This window comes from Ammospiza nelsoni, chromosome 15, assembly GCF_027579445.1.
Source record: "Ammospiza nelsoni isolate bAmmNel1 chromosome 15, bAmmNel1.pri, whole genome shotgun sequence".
NCBI classification, from domain to species: Eukaryota; Metazoa; Chordata; class Aves; order Passeriformes; family Passerellidae; genus Ammospiza; species Ammospiza nelsoni.
Genome location: NC_080647.1, coordinates 15065119 through 15082164, shown reverse-complemented (window position 1 = coordinate 15082164; position 17046 = coordinate 15065119). Strand labels below are relative to the sequence as shown.

At 59.6% G+C, this 17046-nt stretch overlaps 2 protein-coding genes across 3 annotated transcripts in view; both read right to left on the bottom strand.

The window, feature by feature from the left end:
* Positions 1-4395, bottom strand: part of DLG3 (discs large MAGUK scaffold protein 3) — a 77129-nt gene extending 72734 nt beyond the window's left edge. The window contains exons 1-2 of the mRNA XM_059482770.1: positions 4349-4395; positions 2126-2257 (exon numbers count right to left, since the gene is read on the bottom strand). Coding sequence (XP_059338753.1) covers positions 2126-2257; positions 4349-4364 — 148 coding nt within the window. The 5' untranslated portion in view covers positions 4365-4395. The remainder of the gene's footprint in view (positions 1-2125; positions 2258-4348) is intronic.
* Positions 4396-4949: 554 nt separating this feature from the next.
* On the bottom strand, positions 4950-16294 carry GDPD2 (glycerophosphodiester phosphodiesterase domain containing 2). Of its 2 annotated transcripts, XM_059482883.1 has the most exons (16): positions 16163-16294; positions 13595-13743; positions 12439-12542; positions 12273-12366; positions 11750-11809; positions 11312-11410; positions 10833-10926; positions 10281-10426; positions 9717-9799; positions 9058-9208; positions 8317-8532; positions 7328-7479; positions 6851-6998; positions 6548-6630; positions 6092-6120; positions 4950-5787 (listed from the first exon to the last, which is right to left on the bottom strand). In XM_059482883.1, the coding sequence occupies exons 2-16, from the start codon at positions 13706-13708 to the stop codon at positions 5735-5737; spliced, it is 1626 nt and encodes a 541-aa protein (XP_059338866.1). In that variant the 5' UTR covers positions 13709-13743; positions 16163-16294; the 3' UTR covers positions 4950-5734. The 2 variants fall into 2 exon arrangements, with proteins under 2 accessions (XP_059338866.1, XP_059338865.1); XM_059482882.1 differs by lacking the exon at positions 4950-5787 and having other exon boundaries at positions 5793-6120.
* Positions 16295-17046: the final 752 nt, after the last annotated feature.

Below are 17046 nucleotides of genomic sequence, written 5' to 3'. Positions count from 1 at the left end.
TTCATCTTCCCCAGAGGCTGAAAACAGCAGGGCTGTGCTGCTGAAAGGCTGCAAGGGGAGGGAGCTCTGCAGCTGAAGCCTCTCCAGAGCCAGAAGCTTCTGGCATGGCATGGGGCAGTGAGATGGGAGCTCTGCACTGAACAGTGTCTGTCTCTCCTGCAAATCCTCCTCCCACACCAAGCCAACCCTGTGACTCGGAGCAGACTTCAGACAGAGACACAGTGGCCCACAGGGAAAAGGAGGGGTGAAAATAAAAATGAAAATAGAAATGTTCCATCATCCTTGCAGTGCTGTTACTGTGCTCCAGTAGGTTCAAACCATGGACACAGTGTGAGCCAGCTGTGAGAGGCCACAGCAAGCACACAGCCAGACACAATGTCCACGTTGGGACAGAGACATTCTCAAACCCACACTCCAAGGGGAAGCAGGGGGAGGGAGCTGAGGAGGGGGGGCGGAAGTAATTAATGCAAATTCCTAGTTTAGGTAAACACATCTAGAGAAAGGCTCGCTCTGGCACGGGGAATTAATATCCTGTTAAACCAGTTGAAAAGGTCACCAGTAAACAAGAGACACTCCCAGCACTCCCTCGTGCCAGGGCTGATAGGACACCAAGACAAACGGCTGAGAGCAGGGAGCAGGGACGCTGCAGCATCCGCCTGCCAGCCTGCAGCTGCAGCCAGCTCGTGTTCTCTGCAGCCACTCTCTCTCCACAGCACTCCTGCACTAACAGCAGCACCCTGGGCCTTGGGAAAGCTGCTTTGCTGCCTTCACACAGGCAGGACTGGCCCCCTGGGACTCCCCTCCCCAGGGAGGACTGGCCAGCACACAAAAGCAGCCAGGGGTGTTGGGCTAATGTCAGGTTGGTCAAGGTCACAGCCCTGCTGGGGATCCCTGCCTCCAGGCTGGGGATCATTTAGAGAGCAGGTTGTATGAATTAAGAGATAAGAAAGGAGATGTACACTGGGTCCATCAGTATGGGGCCCACCTGTCCTGGGGAGTGCACCCTTGGCACATTCCTGTGCTGCTGCTGGCACAGACATTCCAGCACAAGGCCTTTAAAAGGACATGCTGGGACTGACTGGAAGTCTCCAGGTGATGCTCCAACAGCAATTGAGAAAAAAGGATAGAATAAAATTACTCAGGACACAGCATTCAACTTCATTTTCAATGGAAAACCTGAAGCACAGAGGAGCTGCTGGCAACTCATCTCTGCAGGCACAGAAGTGGAACTCAGACTGCAGAGGTGTGAAGAAAAGGTGAGAGCTGCCAAGAGAACAGCGAGGAGGAGCACCAGGGCTGAGACAGCCTTGGGTCAAAATGCACTGAGAGTGAGCCACAGAGCACATGTGGAGCTCTGCACCCTGGGGCCTGGGCATTCTTCTAAGAGTGCTGAGCCTCTGGGATGCTTTCCTTCCACCCCATCAGGGAAACTCAGCTTCTTTCCAGGACATCCAGGAACAGAAACCACCAGGGCTGCATGCATTTCCCAAGGCCCACAAGGCTATTCTATTGAGGAGAATAGCAAGATAGCTGTATTGCACAGAGAAGCTGCTTAGTCCAGAGAGACTTCAGCTGCATTTGTCTCAATCCACATGGAGGACTTTATACAGTGCTCAAAATGCCATTTTCTGGTGTCCAGCCCCAAGATAAACCTGGCTGTTAAGTCGTGTGTGAAATGGAACTGCTGGAACAGTGTGTTTCTCACAAGTGCTGGTGGGTCTAAGCACAAGAAAGGACAGAATGCCCCAATGGAGCTTGGGTACATGCGGGTTCTCTCTTAAAGACAGAAAAATCCAGTTTTCCTTCCTGGACACACCTGGGCTGCACTGCACAGAGAGCGCTTACAGCAGGGCAGGATCCCTTAGCAGGTGCTGGGTAGAACAGGCATGGCCTGATTGAGAAGGTGTTACCCCTTGTCCTCAATAGACTGAGGAATGCTGTTCTCTACAAACACCCAGTGATTGCAGCCCTGCTATCTCCTGCCTAAGCCCTGGAGGGGAAAGACAGCCCAGCTCCCTGGCACTGCATGCCACGTGTTTCCACAGAATGCACTGGCATGGGATCAGGCTCCCAGGAAACCCCACTAAACACAAGGACTGCAAGGGACTGCAAGGCAGGGGCTTACCCAGCAGAGCCTGGAAGAGTTCACTTTGGAAGATGTGCGAAACTTTTCCAATGGAAGCTTTTAACTCCTGCTCCTCCGGGGACCGCAGGGTGCTTTGGTATCTGGTCAGAATTTCCACTGCCCGTTCAGTGTCTGCAGAGATGACACAGGAGTAACAAGGCATTAACATTTTGGGATGCTATAGGAAGGCTCGAGTGCAGCCTGGGATAATGCCTCAAGCTGCCTTCCAGTCTGGATTTTAAAAAGTCAGACAGCCACAAAAGCAGCCTTCCTTACACACACCTAGGAAAGCTAACTCTGCTGAGAGCCACTGAGGGCCCACAGCAGAGACTTGGGCAGGAGGAGAGGCAGTTCTGCCACCAACCCTGAAAATCAGGGGCTAAAATCAGATTAACTCTGAACCCTGTGGCACTGGGCAGGCTGAACACCTCTGCCACCTCCCAGGCACAGAAGCTGTTGAGGAGCTGGACACATTCTGGTTGCACAGGGCTATGAATACTACTGCAGGAGCTGCAGCCTCCCACATAGGGCCAGATGACTGCAGCAAAGCTGAGCGTAGGCCCATTCACATAGTGCAAACAGCTCAGCTACAGGAGTGGCAAAACTTGGGTTGCTACAGGGTGAAGCACAAGAAGCAGCAAGCAGCCGTGGGGCAGCAGGAGACAAGTGGGACAGGAACACGATGCCTTGGGGTCAGAGGAGATGCTGGTGAGGAAGGGAGCTGGAGCTAGAGGCTGCCATGAAGCAACATTTTGGTTAGTGACTGGGCTAGACAAAGCTATGAGAAAACCCTGGACCTAAAATAGTGGAGCTGTGATCTCCCTGCCTGGACACCTCCACACTTCTCTGGGCCGACAGCCAGAGCTGCCAGTGCAGCCTCGACCTCAGATGTGACCCATGCCTCAGGCAGGTGGTGAGCTCCTGCGGACCTTCAGACCATCCCTGCCCCATCAGTGGATGTTTCCCTTTGTCACCCAGGCAGACTGCAGACAAAGAGTGTCTGTGTGGGAAGGCAGGGAAGCTGTCCCGCCACTGCTGGAGACTCATCTTTTAAACCAGGAACTCATGCAGAAAGGATGACCCTGCTCATCACAGGGCTCTCGAGAATTCAGGTCATCAGACAAGGGGGCCTGTGTCTGCTCGGGTATGTGCCACCTGGTGTCCCAGCTCATCCAGCCTTCCAGCTTCTCCCTGGCTGAAAGGGAAAGGGGGTCCTCCTGCCTGTGCCACCAGCCCACACTGACTCATCGTGGGAGCAGAACAGGGAAAGGAGTCTGGGGAAGCGTGAACAGCTTTGACTTGGAGCTGGGCTCCAGAATTGCTCCAGTTAAAGTAGGGACTCCCCTGAGCTTTATGGCAATCCTAACCCCGTGCTATTACTTAGAGCTTCCTTTTCTGCAAGATTAAACAGTGGCTTCAGACACTGCCCAGCACACCATGAGCAAGGCTGAGATGTCACTGCCTGGTCATTCCTGACCTTATCAGCAGAACTAAAGAAGCTCATGGAGAGCTGGGGCCACCGCACCAGGATACAAAGATTGTGAACCTGGTGTAAACTTCCCACCACAGCCCAGGCTGTGCAGCAAGAGTGGCAGGCACCGTGCTGACCCCTGTGCTGCTGGCCACCCGTACCTGGTGACAGCTGTAGCAGGACACTGCTGGCCACCCATAGCGGGTGACAGCCACCTGCAGCAGGGCACTGCTGGCCACCCGTACCGGGTGATGGCCAGCTGCAGCAGGGCACTGCTGCCTCCCGATCTGGGCAAGTGCTGTGCACCCAGCGTGAGAGGGAGACCACAGGACCCTTCCTACAGCTCTCATTTCTTGGTGTCCAGGGCCCATCTCCACGTGCCTCAAGGCGCATGCAATCCCACGTACAGGAAGCCCCTTCTGGCAGAGCCCAAACCCCCGTGGCCGCTCTCCTTCCTCCCCGCAGCACGCAAGGGATCTGCAAGCAGAGCATCCCACGGCCACCCACTCTGAGCCACGGCAGCACAACGTGTCCACAGCCCGGGCAGGGCGTGGAGCGAGAGCGCCCAGTCCTGGGGTGTTAACCCCAGGCTCGCACGGCCGCCCGTGGAGGGGAGCGAGGGCGGGAGGTGCCCGGCAGGACGCGGAGCACCGGGCGCGGTCCCAGCGCGGGTCCCGGCGGGGCAGACACTTGTTGAGCGCGGGGCCGCGGTGCCCGACGCGGCGGGCAGGGCCGGGCAGGGCGCTCCTTACCTTCCCGGCGGATCATCGCTCCGCCGTGGCCGACGGCCGCTCCGCTCCGTGCCAGCCCGCGAGCGGCCGAGCCGCCGCCCGCCCCGCCCCGCCCGGCCGGAGCCGCCCCCCGGCCGCGGGCACCGCCTCCGGGAGCGCCCCGCCACCGGCGCTCCGAGCCCCGGGCACCGCCTCCGGGAGCGCCCCGCCACCGGCGCTCCGAGCCCCGGGCACCGCCTCCGGGAGCGCCCCGCCACCGCCACCGGCGCTCCGAGCACCGCCTCCGGGAGCGCCCCGCCACCGCCACCGGCGCTCCGAGCACCGCCTCCGGGAGCGCCCCGCCACCGCCACCGGCGCTCCGAGCCAGCCGGGCCGCGGGCAGGCTCGGCCGGCGCCCCGGGAGCCGCGCCCCGCCCGGCCTCCCCTCGCTGCCCGCTGCCGAGGGCCCGGCCGGTTCCCCGCGCCGGCGGTGCGTGGCACGGAGCGCCGCGGAGCGAGCCCGCCCCGGGCCGGTACCGTCGGGGCTGCGCCGGCTCCTTCTCCGGGCCGGCAGCGCCGCCGGCAGGGGAAGGCGCGGAACGGAGGACGCAGGCGTGCCCGCCGCACCCCTTCGGGCTCTGTCTGCCGCTCCTCTGCTTTATTGACATAAATAGACAGCAACAAGTCAAACTGACACGGTACCCTCTCCCGGTTCGAGGCCCTGCTGCAACGGGACCGATGCCGAGTCCCAGCGCTCCCTCTGCTGCCCTGGAGCAGCAGCAGAAGAGTGAGCGCGGTCCTGCCAGCCCCTGACACCCAGCACCCCCAGCCCTGCTCCTTCTCTTCCCCGAGCAACAGGCATGAACTGCTGCACGGAGTGCCAGGACCCTGTCCCGTGAAGATGAAGCCAGCAGCAGTAGGGACGGGATTTGTGTCCAGGATGTGAGGGTGAAGAGCTTGGCTTTCCCTTTGTCTTTTGAAAAGCCACTCCACATCCTCCTTCCTGAAATTCCTCAAGCCATGGGACAGGGCAGCCCCCAGGGGAACAGCCCTTAAACCAGGTGTCCCATCCCTGGCTGCAGAGGTGCTGACAACAGGCAGAGACAGCCCTTCCCCTGCACCAAACAGCCACCCAAATCCCCGCTCCTGTCCAAACCCCAAGGGAGAGGTCTCAGCTCCAGCACTGCTGGATAAATATTCTGCCCTTAGGGCACCCCTGCAAAGCTTTAGTTCCTCGTTGCCAGTGGGCAATGAGAACTCAGTTCCAAGTCTTTTCAGCTGAGGGCAGCTGTGCACCATGAAAGGAGCCAGGAAGGCCACGGTGGAAGGGAGGCTCGGAGGAAAGGAGCCTCGAAGCTGGCCTGCGGAGCGCTCCCTGCCTGAGCCGTGCAGGGCTCTGGCTGCCCTTCCCCACAGCTGACACAGGCGTCACTCTTGCATCAGGCTGTTGATCTTTGTGAGCAGCACATCCGTCTCAGACGCTGAGGAAACAGAGAAAAAGCATTTATTGTGGGCAGCCACCATCCCGCAGCGACAGGCGGAGCAGCCTGAAAAGCAGGTTTGAGGATATTCGGGAAATGTGGGATTCCCTAGTGCTGTCCCACAGGGCTGCTTGTTAACGGCAGGACAGGAGGAACTCCCTGGGCCGGGATTCCCTTCCCTCCCCCAGCCATCCCAAACCACTCCGTCAGGTTTGGCTGGGGAAAGCTGCCTGCCTGTCAGGGAGAGTCCCAGAGGCAGAGCCCGGCTCCAGGGGAGGGAAGCTCCCGTTCCGTGCGCACTCACCCGCTGGCCATCTCCTGCGGGAACATTTCCTAGGAGATGGAACAGGATCCATGTTAGCATGCAAGTCTGGTCCCACCGTGCCCTCCCCTGAGCTGCCAGCTGGAGCCCCGCAGTCCCCGAGGGAGCTGCTCTCAGTGCCTGCAGCACTGGGGAAAAGGACAGGAGCAGGAGCCCCAGCTTCAGCCCACCGAGCCCTGGGGTGCACAGTGGGTTAACAAGTGTGAACTAAAGCATCCAGCAGCTTGAGGCAGGGCCAGAGCAGACTTCTAGCTGCAGCTTGGAGGTGAAAGTTGCCCCCACACACTTCTGTCTTACTTAGCCAGACAGAAGAGCACCCGCCAGGATCTGAGCCCAGAGAGGAGTGGCAGTAGGTTTGGGTCAGCACCAGCCACCCAGGGCACACTACAGCCTCCCCCAACAGAGCAGCCTCGGGAGAGGGAAAGGGATCAAACCTACTTCATCAGGACGAAGGCCCAGATGATGATAAGTAAGGAAACACAGTCCACAACGATCCAGATCATGAAGTATGTGCTGCTGGGCTGCAAGGCAACGAGACAAGCCACTGAACACCATCTAGGGGTGGTGTGCCATGGCACAGCCCTGTGTGCCTGCTGTGCTACCAGTCCATTCTACAGGGTGGCATGCTCCCATGCCAGTACAGCAGTGAGCAAAAGTCACCCTCCAGGCAACTGCACAGGACCCACAAGTGCCTGGGACACAGGGCTGTGGGGCAGGCTGAAGGATTCAGGGGTCCCTTACCAGCAGCCAGATCGGGTGTTCCATCTCCTTCAGCACCTGGCAGGCGTTGGTGGTGACAGAGCTCACCCCTGAGCACCACAGCACGGAGAAGAGCCAGGGCTGGTTCACCACGTACAGGTTGACAGAGATGTTGTCCTGGCGGTACTGCCTGTGTGGGGACAGCCGTGGTCAGAGCAGCAGGCAGCAGGGTGTCACCACACTCTGCACAGCCAGAGGGGGCTGTACATTTGGGAAATGATCCAGCACTTGCAGCCACATGGAGCAACTGTCTGGAGATCCAGATTTGCTGGCAGGGCAGAGCACTGCAGCCAGCTCCATCCTCTGCACCAGCCCTGCCTGAGAGGGACACTTTTTCACAAGGCACACTCCCAGCTCTTCCCAGAAGCACACCAGTACTCAGCACCCTCACCTCTGCTGGCCCCTGGGACAGTCCCCAGACCCACACCACTCCCAGGTACTTGGACAAAGCGTTCTCACCTGATCTCCTCAGAGCTCATGTCCTGGTAGGGCAGATTGACGTGCAGCACTGGCTCCTTCTCATTCTCGACTCTCTTCCGGCCATAGACGTGCTGGACACCTGGGGCCTGCTGTTTGACATCTTCCCTGAAGCCATCTGGAAGCCAGAGGACCTAGGAAACAGCCAGAGAGCACTTGCAGAGGAGAGGTGCTCCAGAGAGTTTGTTCTCTTCCAATATTCCCTCACAGGTCCAGGCTCACATGGCCTGCTTAGACAGCTGCTTCCTGCCCCATCTCCACACTCAGCTCTGCCATGAGGATCTCAGCCAGGACAGTCTCCTAAGAGCTTGCCCCAGCCAAGAAACAAGCACAGGTCCCACTGAAGGGAGAAAGCAGTTCCAGCCAAGGAAATATGCACCAGTTAAGTCCTTTCTGGGTCTTTGAATGGCTCAAGAAGTGAATCCATTTATCCCCAGCTCGGCAGCAAGAATGCACCTCGGATCACCACTATAGTACAAGTCTTTTCTCTGTCCCCTCCTGATCTGCATTCCCAAAAGGCCAAGCAACGTGATTTGAGTGCTGATTTGTCCCCAGAGGGCAGCACATATCCTGTGCTGCAAGGGTTGGAGGAAGCATAAAGGGAGCACAGGAGGGTGCAGCAGGAGTCCCAGAGCTGCAGGGAGAGGTGTGGTGGAGTGTGGGGAGGTGAAAGCCTAGCATTGTACTCCTGTTCGTGCTGGCAGTGTTGGTCTCCTCCCTGGCCTGAGTCATTGTTTACACACCAGGGTGGCCAGTGCTGGGAAACCAAAGTACTTGGAGGGGTCTGAAGCTGTAGGCATTAAACTCTAATTATTGGTAACTTCTCCCACATGTGGGCAGGGCTGCCCAGCAGGGATCACATATGGGGTGTATGGGGTGTCAGGGAGGGTCAGTGTGGCTGGCAGGGCACCTCCCGCCACGGCAGGGGTGTGACAGCAGGGCCTGGCAGGGGTGGGTGGTGACCAGCTCACCTGCTGCAGAGGGATGCCTGACTGTAAAATCACTCCCAGGGTGACATTGACAAAGTTCTGGTAGTCACTGTGGTTCTCAGGCCGAAGGTCAAACATGATGGAGAGGTTGCTGTGCTTGGCTGCCTCTAGAGCCTGTTCCAGGGACGGGATCCTCTGTTCAGCTGCCTCCTGGCGATCACCAGGAGAAAGATTCTGCACAGTGGGGAATGGCCTCCGCTGCAAGGGTGAGAGAGGGCAGTCACCACAGGCAGACCACCTGCCAGCTTCCACATCCCAAACTGGTGCCTGGGGGACTCCATTTCCTACACTGGCTCTCCATGTGCTCTCCAGTGCAGACAGGCACAGGGAACCTCCCTATCCATGGGCACCCGTACCCTTCTCCCCATTAACAACAGAATTCAAGCAGCCCCAGCACCTGTGGGCATTCAAAGCTGCTCAGCAGTAGTTAGTCACCTTTTGGGAAGAGCCTGGCCACAGCTGCCTTCAAGCCCAGGCAGGCTGTGCAGCTCAGAGCAAATATGAGACATCCCCTCTGAAAGCAGCCTCCTCCATGACTCAGCTGAGGAGTCAGAACAAACCTCAGCTTGGGGCATAACTGCACCCAAGGGATTTGTGCATGCTTCTGCACCCTGTCCAGGTGTCTGCTAGGACCAGGAAAGGTTCTGGAGCCCCAGGGCAGGGCTAATGCTTCACCCAAGAATGCACCCATTCCTCACCAGCCACCCTAAGGACATTCCTGACCTCCAGAAACCAGCTGCCAGCATCCAGCTGCTGCAGGTCTGTCCAGTTGAAGGCAGTGCTGTTCAGGGCAGCCCTCTCAGGGAACACAGCCTGCACGTTGGTGGTCCTAGTGAGCTCCTCATCGTGCATGAGGAATGGGACCCCGTCAGCACTGGCAAAGAGCACAGAGGAAAGCCATGTGTTGTAAGCTGTTTGTCTCCTATCCCTGCCCTGGCATTTCTACCCCCTCCCAGCCACCTGCCAGAGTAACCCCCACCCTTATTCTACTTGTGGCCCTTTACACAAAAATGTGCACCTAGAGACCAAGCCACCAACCCAGTAGTTCCTTGCTCTTTGAAATAGCTGTCCCAATTACAGGATTGCATGAGATGAACTGGAGCCAGGGTCTGTTTTCCAAGCAGTACCCCTCCCCTGATGAAGCCTCCCTACCCAGAAGGCAATCTGCATGGGGAGGACAGAAACCCAGTACCTCTCCCAGATCATTGGGACACCAAGCTGGAGCCTGTCCCATACTGGGAAGGTGGGAGTGGCAGAGCCCTTTGAACAGGGCTGCCTGCAAATGCAGGCTGCAGCAGTCCTCCAGGTGTCTTCCAGAATGCCCCCTGTGGGAGGTGACATCCCAGGATACACAGCCCCTTCCTCCCCCTGAGCCCCTTTACCTCACCATGACGTCTGTCTCAAAGACTTGCACATCACAGTCCGCTGCCTTGTGCAGTGACATGAGGGTGTTCTCAGGGGCCAGCTGGAAAAGGGAATGGTGTTAGTGCAGGGAGCATGGGCAGGATGGGGCAGGGACAGGCACTCATCCTGCCTGGATGCACCCAGCAGCTTGGCTGGGCTCTAGGGCAGCCACAATGAGCCTGGGGTGACCTGGGTGTGATGGGGGGTCGAAAAGGACCGGGGGTAGACAGGCAGAGCCTGCCTCATCCCTGCTCCCCAGCCCACACTACACAGCCAGGCTTTCTGCTGGGACTTGCATGCTCCTGGTCCAGCAGTGCTCAGGGAGCAGCTCTGTCCTGCAGCTGCTGCATCCCCTCCTCACCCTGTGTTCATCCAAACTCCAAGTCTGGCTGCTGGGGGGATACCACTGTTCTAGGCTGGCCAGAGCTTGTCCAGGCTGTGGCCACCAGGATCTGTGCCTCACAGCCAGGCACAGCCTGGCTTTTCCTAGTGGAGCAGCCTGCCCATCCACCCTGAGCACTGCCAGGGTGCTGGTCACTCACCATGGGTGCTCCTCGATGGCCAACTAGGGCTGGCTTGGGGGGCAGCTGGTTCTCCTCCATGATGCAAGGGGAGGTGATTCCCAGGGGAGCCAGGTAGAGTGCAATCATTGCTGCACAGTACACAAGCAGCACAAACACCCTGAGACCTGCAGGCACAGACAGAAGTTATGAGGTACAGAGGAAGTATTTTGCAGGTCACTAGGAATAAGCCAAGGCTGCTTCACATGGCATTAACCTGTCATTGCCTTAGGTCAAACACTGCACCCTCATCCTCAGGAACACTGTGGATTTATCCCTGGCCCTTGCCCAACTCAGCACTTCTGCAGCACTCTGCCACCTGCAGCCCTCCTTCAGCTGCAAAGCAGGGAGGGCTGAAGCTGCAACGAGGGCTGCTCTTGAGAAACCACCAAGAGCAGGCATTACTGCCACACTGGAGACCTGTTCCCACTACTGCACTGCTCCCTGAGCACCACTCTACCACCAGTGCTGCCCAGCTGGGTGGCAGGACCCAGGGCACAGCCAAGGGGACAATTGAGAGCTCAGAGGGGTTACCTGTCCTGCGGGTGCGGTAGATGAAGCTGGCCAGGGGCCAGGCAAGGAGCGTCATTCCCCCCACAGCTCCGATGTGCAGGAAGGGACCTGTGGCCTGGAGAGGCAAAAAACACAGGGTGTCAGCCAGCACCAGTGCCTGTCCCCAAAATACACACGTCCCAGTGCCAGGGGTCTGCCCCTGCAGCCAGTACTGGTGGAAGACCCACAGTGCTGGGAGGGAGGGACAGGCTTCTGGAGGACAGAACAAACTCCCTGCTCTGGTCTAGCCACCATTCATCAGTCTGGTGGCAGCTGCTCCAGGCAGGACTGCAGGGGCAGAAAGAGCACCTTGCCTGGCCAGGCAGCAGAAGTCAAGGGCAGGGAATTCAGCCCCAGTGCACCCCAGCCATGCTGGGGACTTCAGTCAGCACCCTTGAGCTCAAGGCCACAGGTCAGGCTCTGGGTACAGCAGGGGAGTCCCTGCTATGGAGGTGACTCACCTGCAGGGAGATCCATGCACTTTTCCACTCCTCTGCCCACTTTATTCCCAGCCCTGTGAAGGCTGCAGCCACCACCAGGGCAGTCAGGATCAGCAGTACCTGTGGGGCACACACAGGGCAGTTAGGGGAGCACACAGCATCTTGCAGGCCAGGTAGAATCCTCCTCATCCCTTCCTTATGAACCCCTCCCAGCCCTGATACCCATTTCCCCATCTGGGTTTGCAGCTGAGCTCTGTGCTCCATGCTCTGAGCACTGGGAATATTCCCATCCCAGAGACTTGGGGCTGAGAACTGACAGCTGCAGCCCTGTCAGCAGGGACACACAGCCAATGCATGGGGTCACAGCAGCCATGCACAGCCCCAGTAGGCTGGTCCAGCTTCTGAAGGTGCAAGGGCAGCCAGGGCAGGCACCATCTCCCTGCACCTCCAGTGTCTCACCTTGTGCACCCAGTGTAGCTTCAAGGGCTGGCCACAGAGCTGCAAGCACAGAGCGAGGACCTGCAAGGGCAAGGAGCTGTCAGACTGGGCTGTGCCCCACACCTCAGCCCTCACAGGGCACTGGACTCAGCCACAAGAGTTCGGGCGCCCTGCACAGGCAGGGGCTCTGCCCGTGCTCAGGCTGAGCCGGCCCCAGATGCTGCAGCTCCTCCCAGCTCAGGGCTGTGCTCAGCACAGCCCCATTCCCCCAGCTCAGGGCAGCCCCATTCCCCCAGCTCAGGGCAGCCCCATTCCCCCAGCTCAGGGCAGCCCCATTCCCACAGCTCAGGGCAGCCCCATTCCCACAGCTCAGGGCAGCCCCATTCCCACAGCTCAGGGCAGCCCCATTCCCACAGCTCAGCACAGCCCCATTCCCCCGGCTCAGTGCAGCCTGTGCCCAGCACAGCCCCATTCCCCCGGCTCAGTGCAGCCTGTGCCCAGCACAGCCCCATTCTCCCAGCCCAGCAGGGTCAGGAGGGCTCACCAGCAGCACAGATGAGTAGCTGATCAGCACAGCTGTAGCTATGAGCAGCACCAGGGACCAGTCTAGCCACAGCTTCTTCTGCCTGAAGATGAATCTGCCAGCAAAGGGGAAGGTCAGAGGGGCAGGGGTGATGTGGCGAACAAGGCTCTGTGTAGATCCTACTCACTCGTTGAAGTTGTGGAAATCATTGAGGATGATGATAGCGAAGTAGAGCCACACCAGGGTGAAGAGGAAGACGCAGAAGAGGAAAAGGAACCAGCTGCAGTCATACTGAAAATAGAGATGAGAGTTATACACATACCCTCAGGGCTCCTAGCCCCCAGGCAGTGCTGAGACCCCTGGTATCACCCAGCCAGCAGCAGGGAGCACAGGGGGTCCCAGCAGGAATGGCCAGGGGTCAGGCACTGAGCTGCCATGGAGAGAGACCAGAGCTACCCTGGCTGCCTCTTTTGGCTGGACCCACACTACAGAAAGATGGATCAGCATGTCCTACAACAAACAAAATCTGCCTTGGTCAGGGTGGGGACGATGGCCCCTGTGACAAGACTGCCTCCTTTCCCATGCAGCACTCCGTGGGAACAGGCTGGGACTTTGGACACAAGAAGGGGAGGGGAGCCAGGTCCCACTCCCTTCTAGCTGCACGACCTGTGAGCTGGGCAGAGAGCAGTGCAGGGCCTCAGAACCGCCCTTGTAGTGGCGAGTCTGCAGGCTGGGTCCAGCTGCACTGCCCACAGCCACAGGTGCCACGTGTGTGCGGGAGGTGAGGGGTGCCACAGGTGCCAGAGGGACACCCAGCAACCCGGACTTATTTGTACATTGCAGGCAAGACAGGACAAGCCGCAGCAGAGCCACACCCATGGGAGTCGGAGACCTCAGAGGATCCCAGGGCCTGGCCACTCCCAGGTTGCAAATTGCTGGGGACACCCTCCCGGTGGGGCCACACCCAGCCCAGGAACTGTGTCTCCCACGTGCCTAGCCAGGTGCCCCGGGACCTGCTTGCCAGCCCAGCCCCAGGGCTCTGCTCTGCCCCAGGCACGTGCAAGCCCCACTGCTAATGCTGCTCTACCCCTCTTGTCACCCAGCAGGAGCACAGCCCACCCTCCCTGCTCCAGGCCAGGGCAGTTCCTGGACAGTGAGGGTGCCAGGTAGCACCCTAGCTTTCCTGGGGCTGGGCCCTGGGAAGCAGGAGCAGCAGCAAGAGGTCAGCAGCTCAGTGTTTGGGGCTGAGCATCCCAGCCAGAGCCCTTCCCCACCCCTGCCAGCACTCTGAGACTCCCACAAAGGGGCTGGCAAGCCCCAGCTCAGCATCACTCAGGTATCACCTTGGTGGTTCTCAGGCCCTTCCTCTTCTCCTTCTTGGCAGTGATCCACTGGCAGCTGTAGGGGCAGAGCAGGCAGGTGGCACAGGTGGAGCAGCAGCCAGGGGGGTCTGCCATAGCAGCAGACTGTGCCAGAGCCAAGGTCAGGTGTCCTGTGGGGGATACACAGTGTGTTGGCACAGAGCTCTCAGCACACTGCCCCCACCCCGTGGGGATGCAGCACTGAGGCATTTTGTGTCCAGGTACCCTGGCAGGTGGCCCAGAGTGCTGGGACACAGTGGGGCTGCTGGTTGTGTCCCCAGACAAGGCATGGTGCCAGGGGAAGCAGCAGCTCAGGGTGCAGCCCAACCTGTTCAGCAGGCTGTGCTGGGACCCTTCACTCAACAAGCTGGAACAAGCCTGGAGCTGGCAGGGAGCAGGGCCTGGGCTCAGCACTGCCTGGGAGCCAGGACCACTGTGCAGGCTCCAGGGGCAAGCAGCCTAGCCAGCCAGCGTGACAGCACCACTGCACCCAGGCTTCCCCACCTGCAAGGACTGTCCAGTGCCATGCCATGGCCTGGGAAGTTCCTGTTCTGATCCCTAAGTGCAGGTCCTTGCTGCTGCAGCACCATCCTGGCAGCCCCTGAGCTCAACCTGCACACCAAGGAATCCCCAGTGTGGCTGGAGGAGCTGCAGCTGAGCAGGCACTGGATGGCCTTGGTCCAAGTGCTTGTGGGGAACCCATTTCTACAGCCACAGAGATCCAGGCTGAGGGCAGGGCCACCACTGAGTTCCCAAGGCTGGCAAGGGAACAGAGCCAGGATGCTTTGCTGTGATCCCCAGATTTCTGGTGCTTGGCTAGAGGAAGCAGGGAGCCCAAAACAAGATCTTCCTCAATCCATCCAGAGAAATCCCATCTTTACTATTGCTTGTGCTGCTGTGGAGCTGCTCCTCCTCACCCCAACCTCCCCAACAGGCCAGGCTCACTGTGCAACACTATCACCCTGCAGATTAAGCCTGGCTCTCATTTCACTGTGACCACTGAGCCAGGCATGAGAGCCAGCTGACCACATCCTCCCAGCCACATCCTCTCCAGTGCTGGAGTGCCTCTCAGAGCTGTGTCCCATTCCAGGCTGGGCTGTGGAGAGAGGGAGCAGAGCTAGCCCAGCTCCCCCCTGGGCCAGCCAGCCAGACCAGGGCTCTGCCATGCCCAGCCTGGTCTGCCCCTGGAACAGGGCAGCACCCCAGCGCATCACCTTGCTCCTAAATACCCCCCCATGGGGGGCTCCAGGGTGCAGAGCCTGCCCCAGCACCCACACAGAGCACAGGGTCACACACAGGCAGGCAGCATCCCAAGAGCAGGACTCCATCCCTGGCCAGGCAGCTTCTGCAGGCTGGGACATGTCTGGGGGCTGCCATCAGCAGGTCCAGCCAGCCAAGGCACAGAGGATGATAAGCAGCAAAACCAAGCCCCACATCTGCTGCCTCCTCCAACTTCCAGGCACCAGACCAGCAGCTGTGACCTGCTCAGTGATGGCACTGAGGGAGTCAGCCTTAACACAAGGGATGCCATGGGTCATACCTCTGCTGTCACCAGAAGCAGAGTCACCACTTCCACCAGTGGGCTCAGCCAGCCTTCCCTTGGAGTCACCCTGTCTCCTGTCACTGCTCACATGGGCAGGGCACTGGTGTCAGCAGCTGCTGGCAGGCTCCCACGCAGAGTACATAGTACAGGAGGAGTGGCTGTGGGCACCAGCTGCAGCTCAGCTGCTCCAAGGGACTGCTGCTGCCAAGATTGGAGCTTGGCAGAGTGGCACAGGACTGGTCACAAATCTGCCCCAGTGGTGATGTTGGGAGGGTTTGGAGGGGAAATGCCACCCTGTTCTCCAGCTCAGAGTGCAACTGCAGCAGCATCAGTGGTTATGGCAGGGCACACATCCCAGACAGAGCAGGGATAGGCACACAACAGACCCTGCTCAGCTTCTGCTCTGGCTCCAGTGGGAGAGCAGCGGTGGGAGCTGGGGCTCCATCATGGCTGGAAGCACCCTCCTTCAGCTCGCACCAAACAACCCCCACTGCACACTCAGCCCTTGTGTGCGAGGCACAGGGAATCCGAAGGGCTGACAAACCCATTGCCACAGCCACCGACACGGCACCGTGTGCTGGTAGCCTCACAAGCACCTCTGTGCTGGCACAGGACAACCTGGTGGCGATACGCAGATCAATATCCCCTTGTCCTGGAGGAGCGAGCTGAGCCAGCCCAGGCTGTGTGCCATCGGGCAGGGCAGCAGGAGCTGGTGCCTAACCCTGGGCTCCTTTTCCTGGTAGGACGGAGGACAGAACACGGGCTCAGCATAGGGCACAGGGTGACCCCAAAACAGCAATAGCAGCACAGCCTGGGCAAGATCCCCCACTCTCAGTCTCATACCCGGGCAGCCATTCCAGTGTGCTCCCCATTCCTGCTCTCCAGAGCGTGGGAACAACACGGGCACCCCTCTTCCTTCCCCCTCACCTTCCCAGGACCATCACCCCCTCCCCGTGCCGCCTGCCAGCCCAGGGCAGCATGCCCAGGGCCGGGGCAGCCCCAAGTACCTGCTCCCCGCGGATGTCGCGCTGCCGCAGCCGGGCCAGGTGAGCGCGGGGCTGGGCTCTGCCGGGCCCATGCGTGCCAGCACTCGGCTCCGCTCACACCCTGCAGGGTGTGCCCGGCCCGGCAGGTCCGCACAGGCCGGCAGAGGCGGGCAGACTGCGAGCGGAGCCGTGAGGAGCGGGGGGCCGGGCTGGGGTCAGGGCGGGCCCCGAGCAGAGGGGGAAGGGGCCCCGGGGCCGTCACGCGTCGCGGCGCGGAGGAGTTTGCAGGCAGGCCACGTCCAGGCAGAGCCGGGCTCCAGGGAGAGCTCCCGGGAGATGGAGGCAGCGCTTCGTGCATCGCCGCGCCTTTGAGACAGGGGCTGCGGGAGCCCCTCGGACAAAAGGGGACTTTTCTCTTCCCGGCAGAGGAAGCCTGAACAGACACAGCCCAGGTCACCGCGGCAGGCCCGCCGGACACACCGGGGCATGCTTTGAAGGCAGAAGCACAGAAGTAAAAGTGCTTTTCTTGCCTTGAGCCGAGAGAAATGCTTCCGAATGAGTGCATCTGAACTTTGCTAAAGCAGCAGATGAAAAGAGGCTCCAGACAGGCCTGATGCCAGCTGAAGATGGATGGGCTGATGCCTTCCATCTTCCCCCTCCCTCCCTGTGGCACAGCATAGCTGTGTCCCCCATCCTCTGCTCCAAGTGAGCCAGGATGCACGATGGGCACTCAGACTTTTCTGCATCACTGAATTGATCCGTCATTGCCTGTGATCTCAGGGGACCCCTCTGATCTTCTGCCACTTGCAGAGAACCTGAAAAAGCTGATTTACAGGGAGGTGATGGAATTCAGCGGTGACATAGCAACAGCCAATTTAGGCAGAAGCCTCAGTGCTCAGCCCTCA

What these genes read in the sequence shown, in the direction of transcription:
- GDPD2 (XM_059482882.1), bottom strand. Translation starts at nt 13,708, where the DNA reads ATGGCAGACCCCCCTGGCTGCTGCTCCACCTGTGCCACCTGCCTGCTC. An exon ending in GCCATCGAGGAGCACCCATG is followed by an intron (nt 9,800 to 10,280) that starts GTGAGTGACCAG and finishes TCCCTTTTCCAG; the next exon opens with CTGGCCCCTGAGAACACCCT. An exon ending in AACACCCGATCTGGCTGCTG is followed by an intron (nt 6,631 to 6,850) that starts GTAAGGGACCCC and finishes GTTGCCTTGCAG; the next exon opens with CCCAGCAGCACATACTTCAT.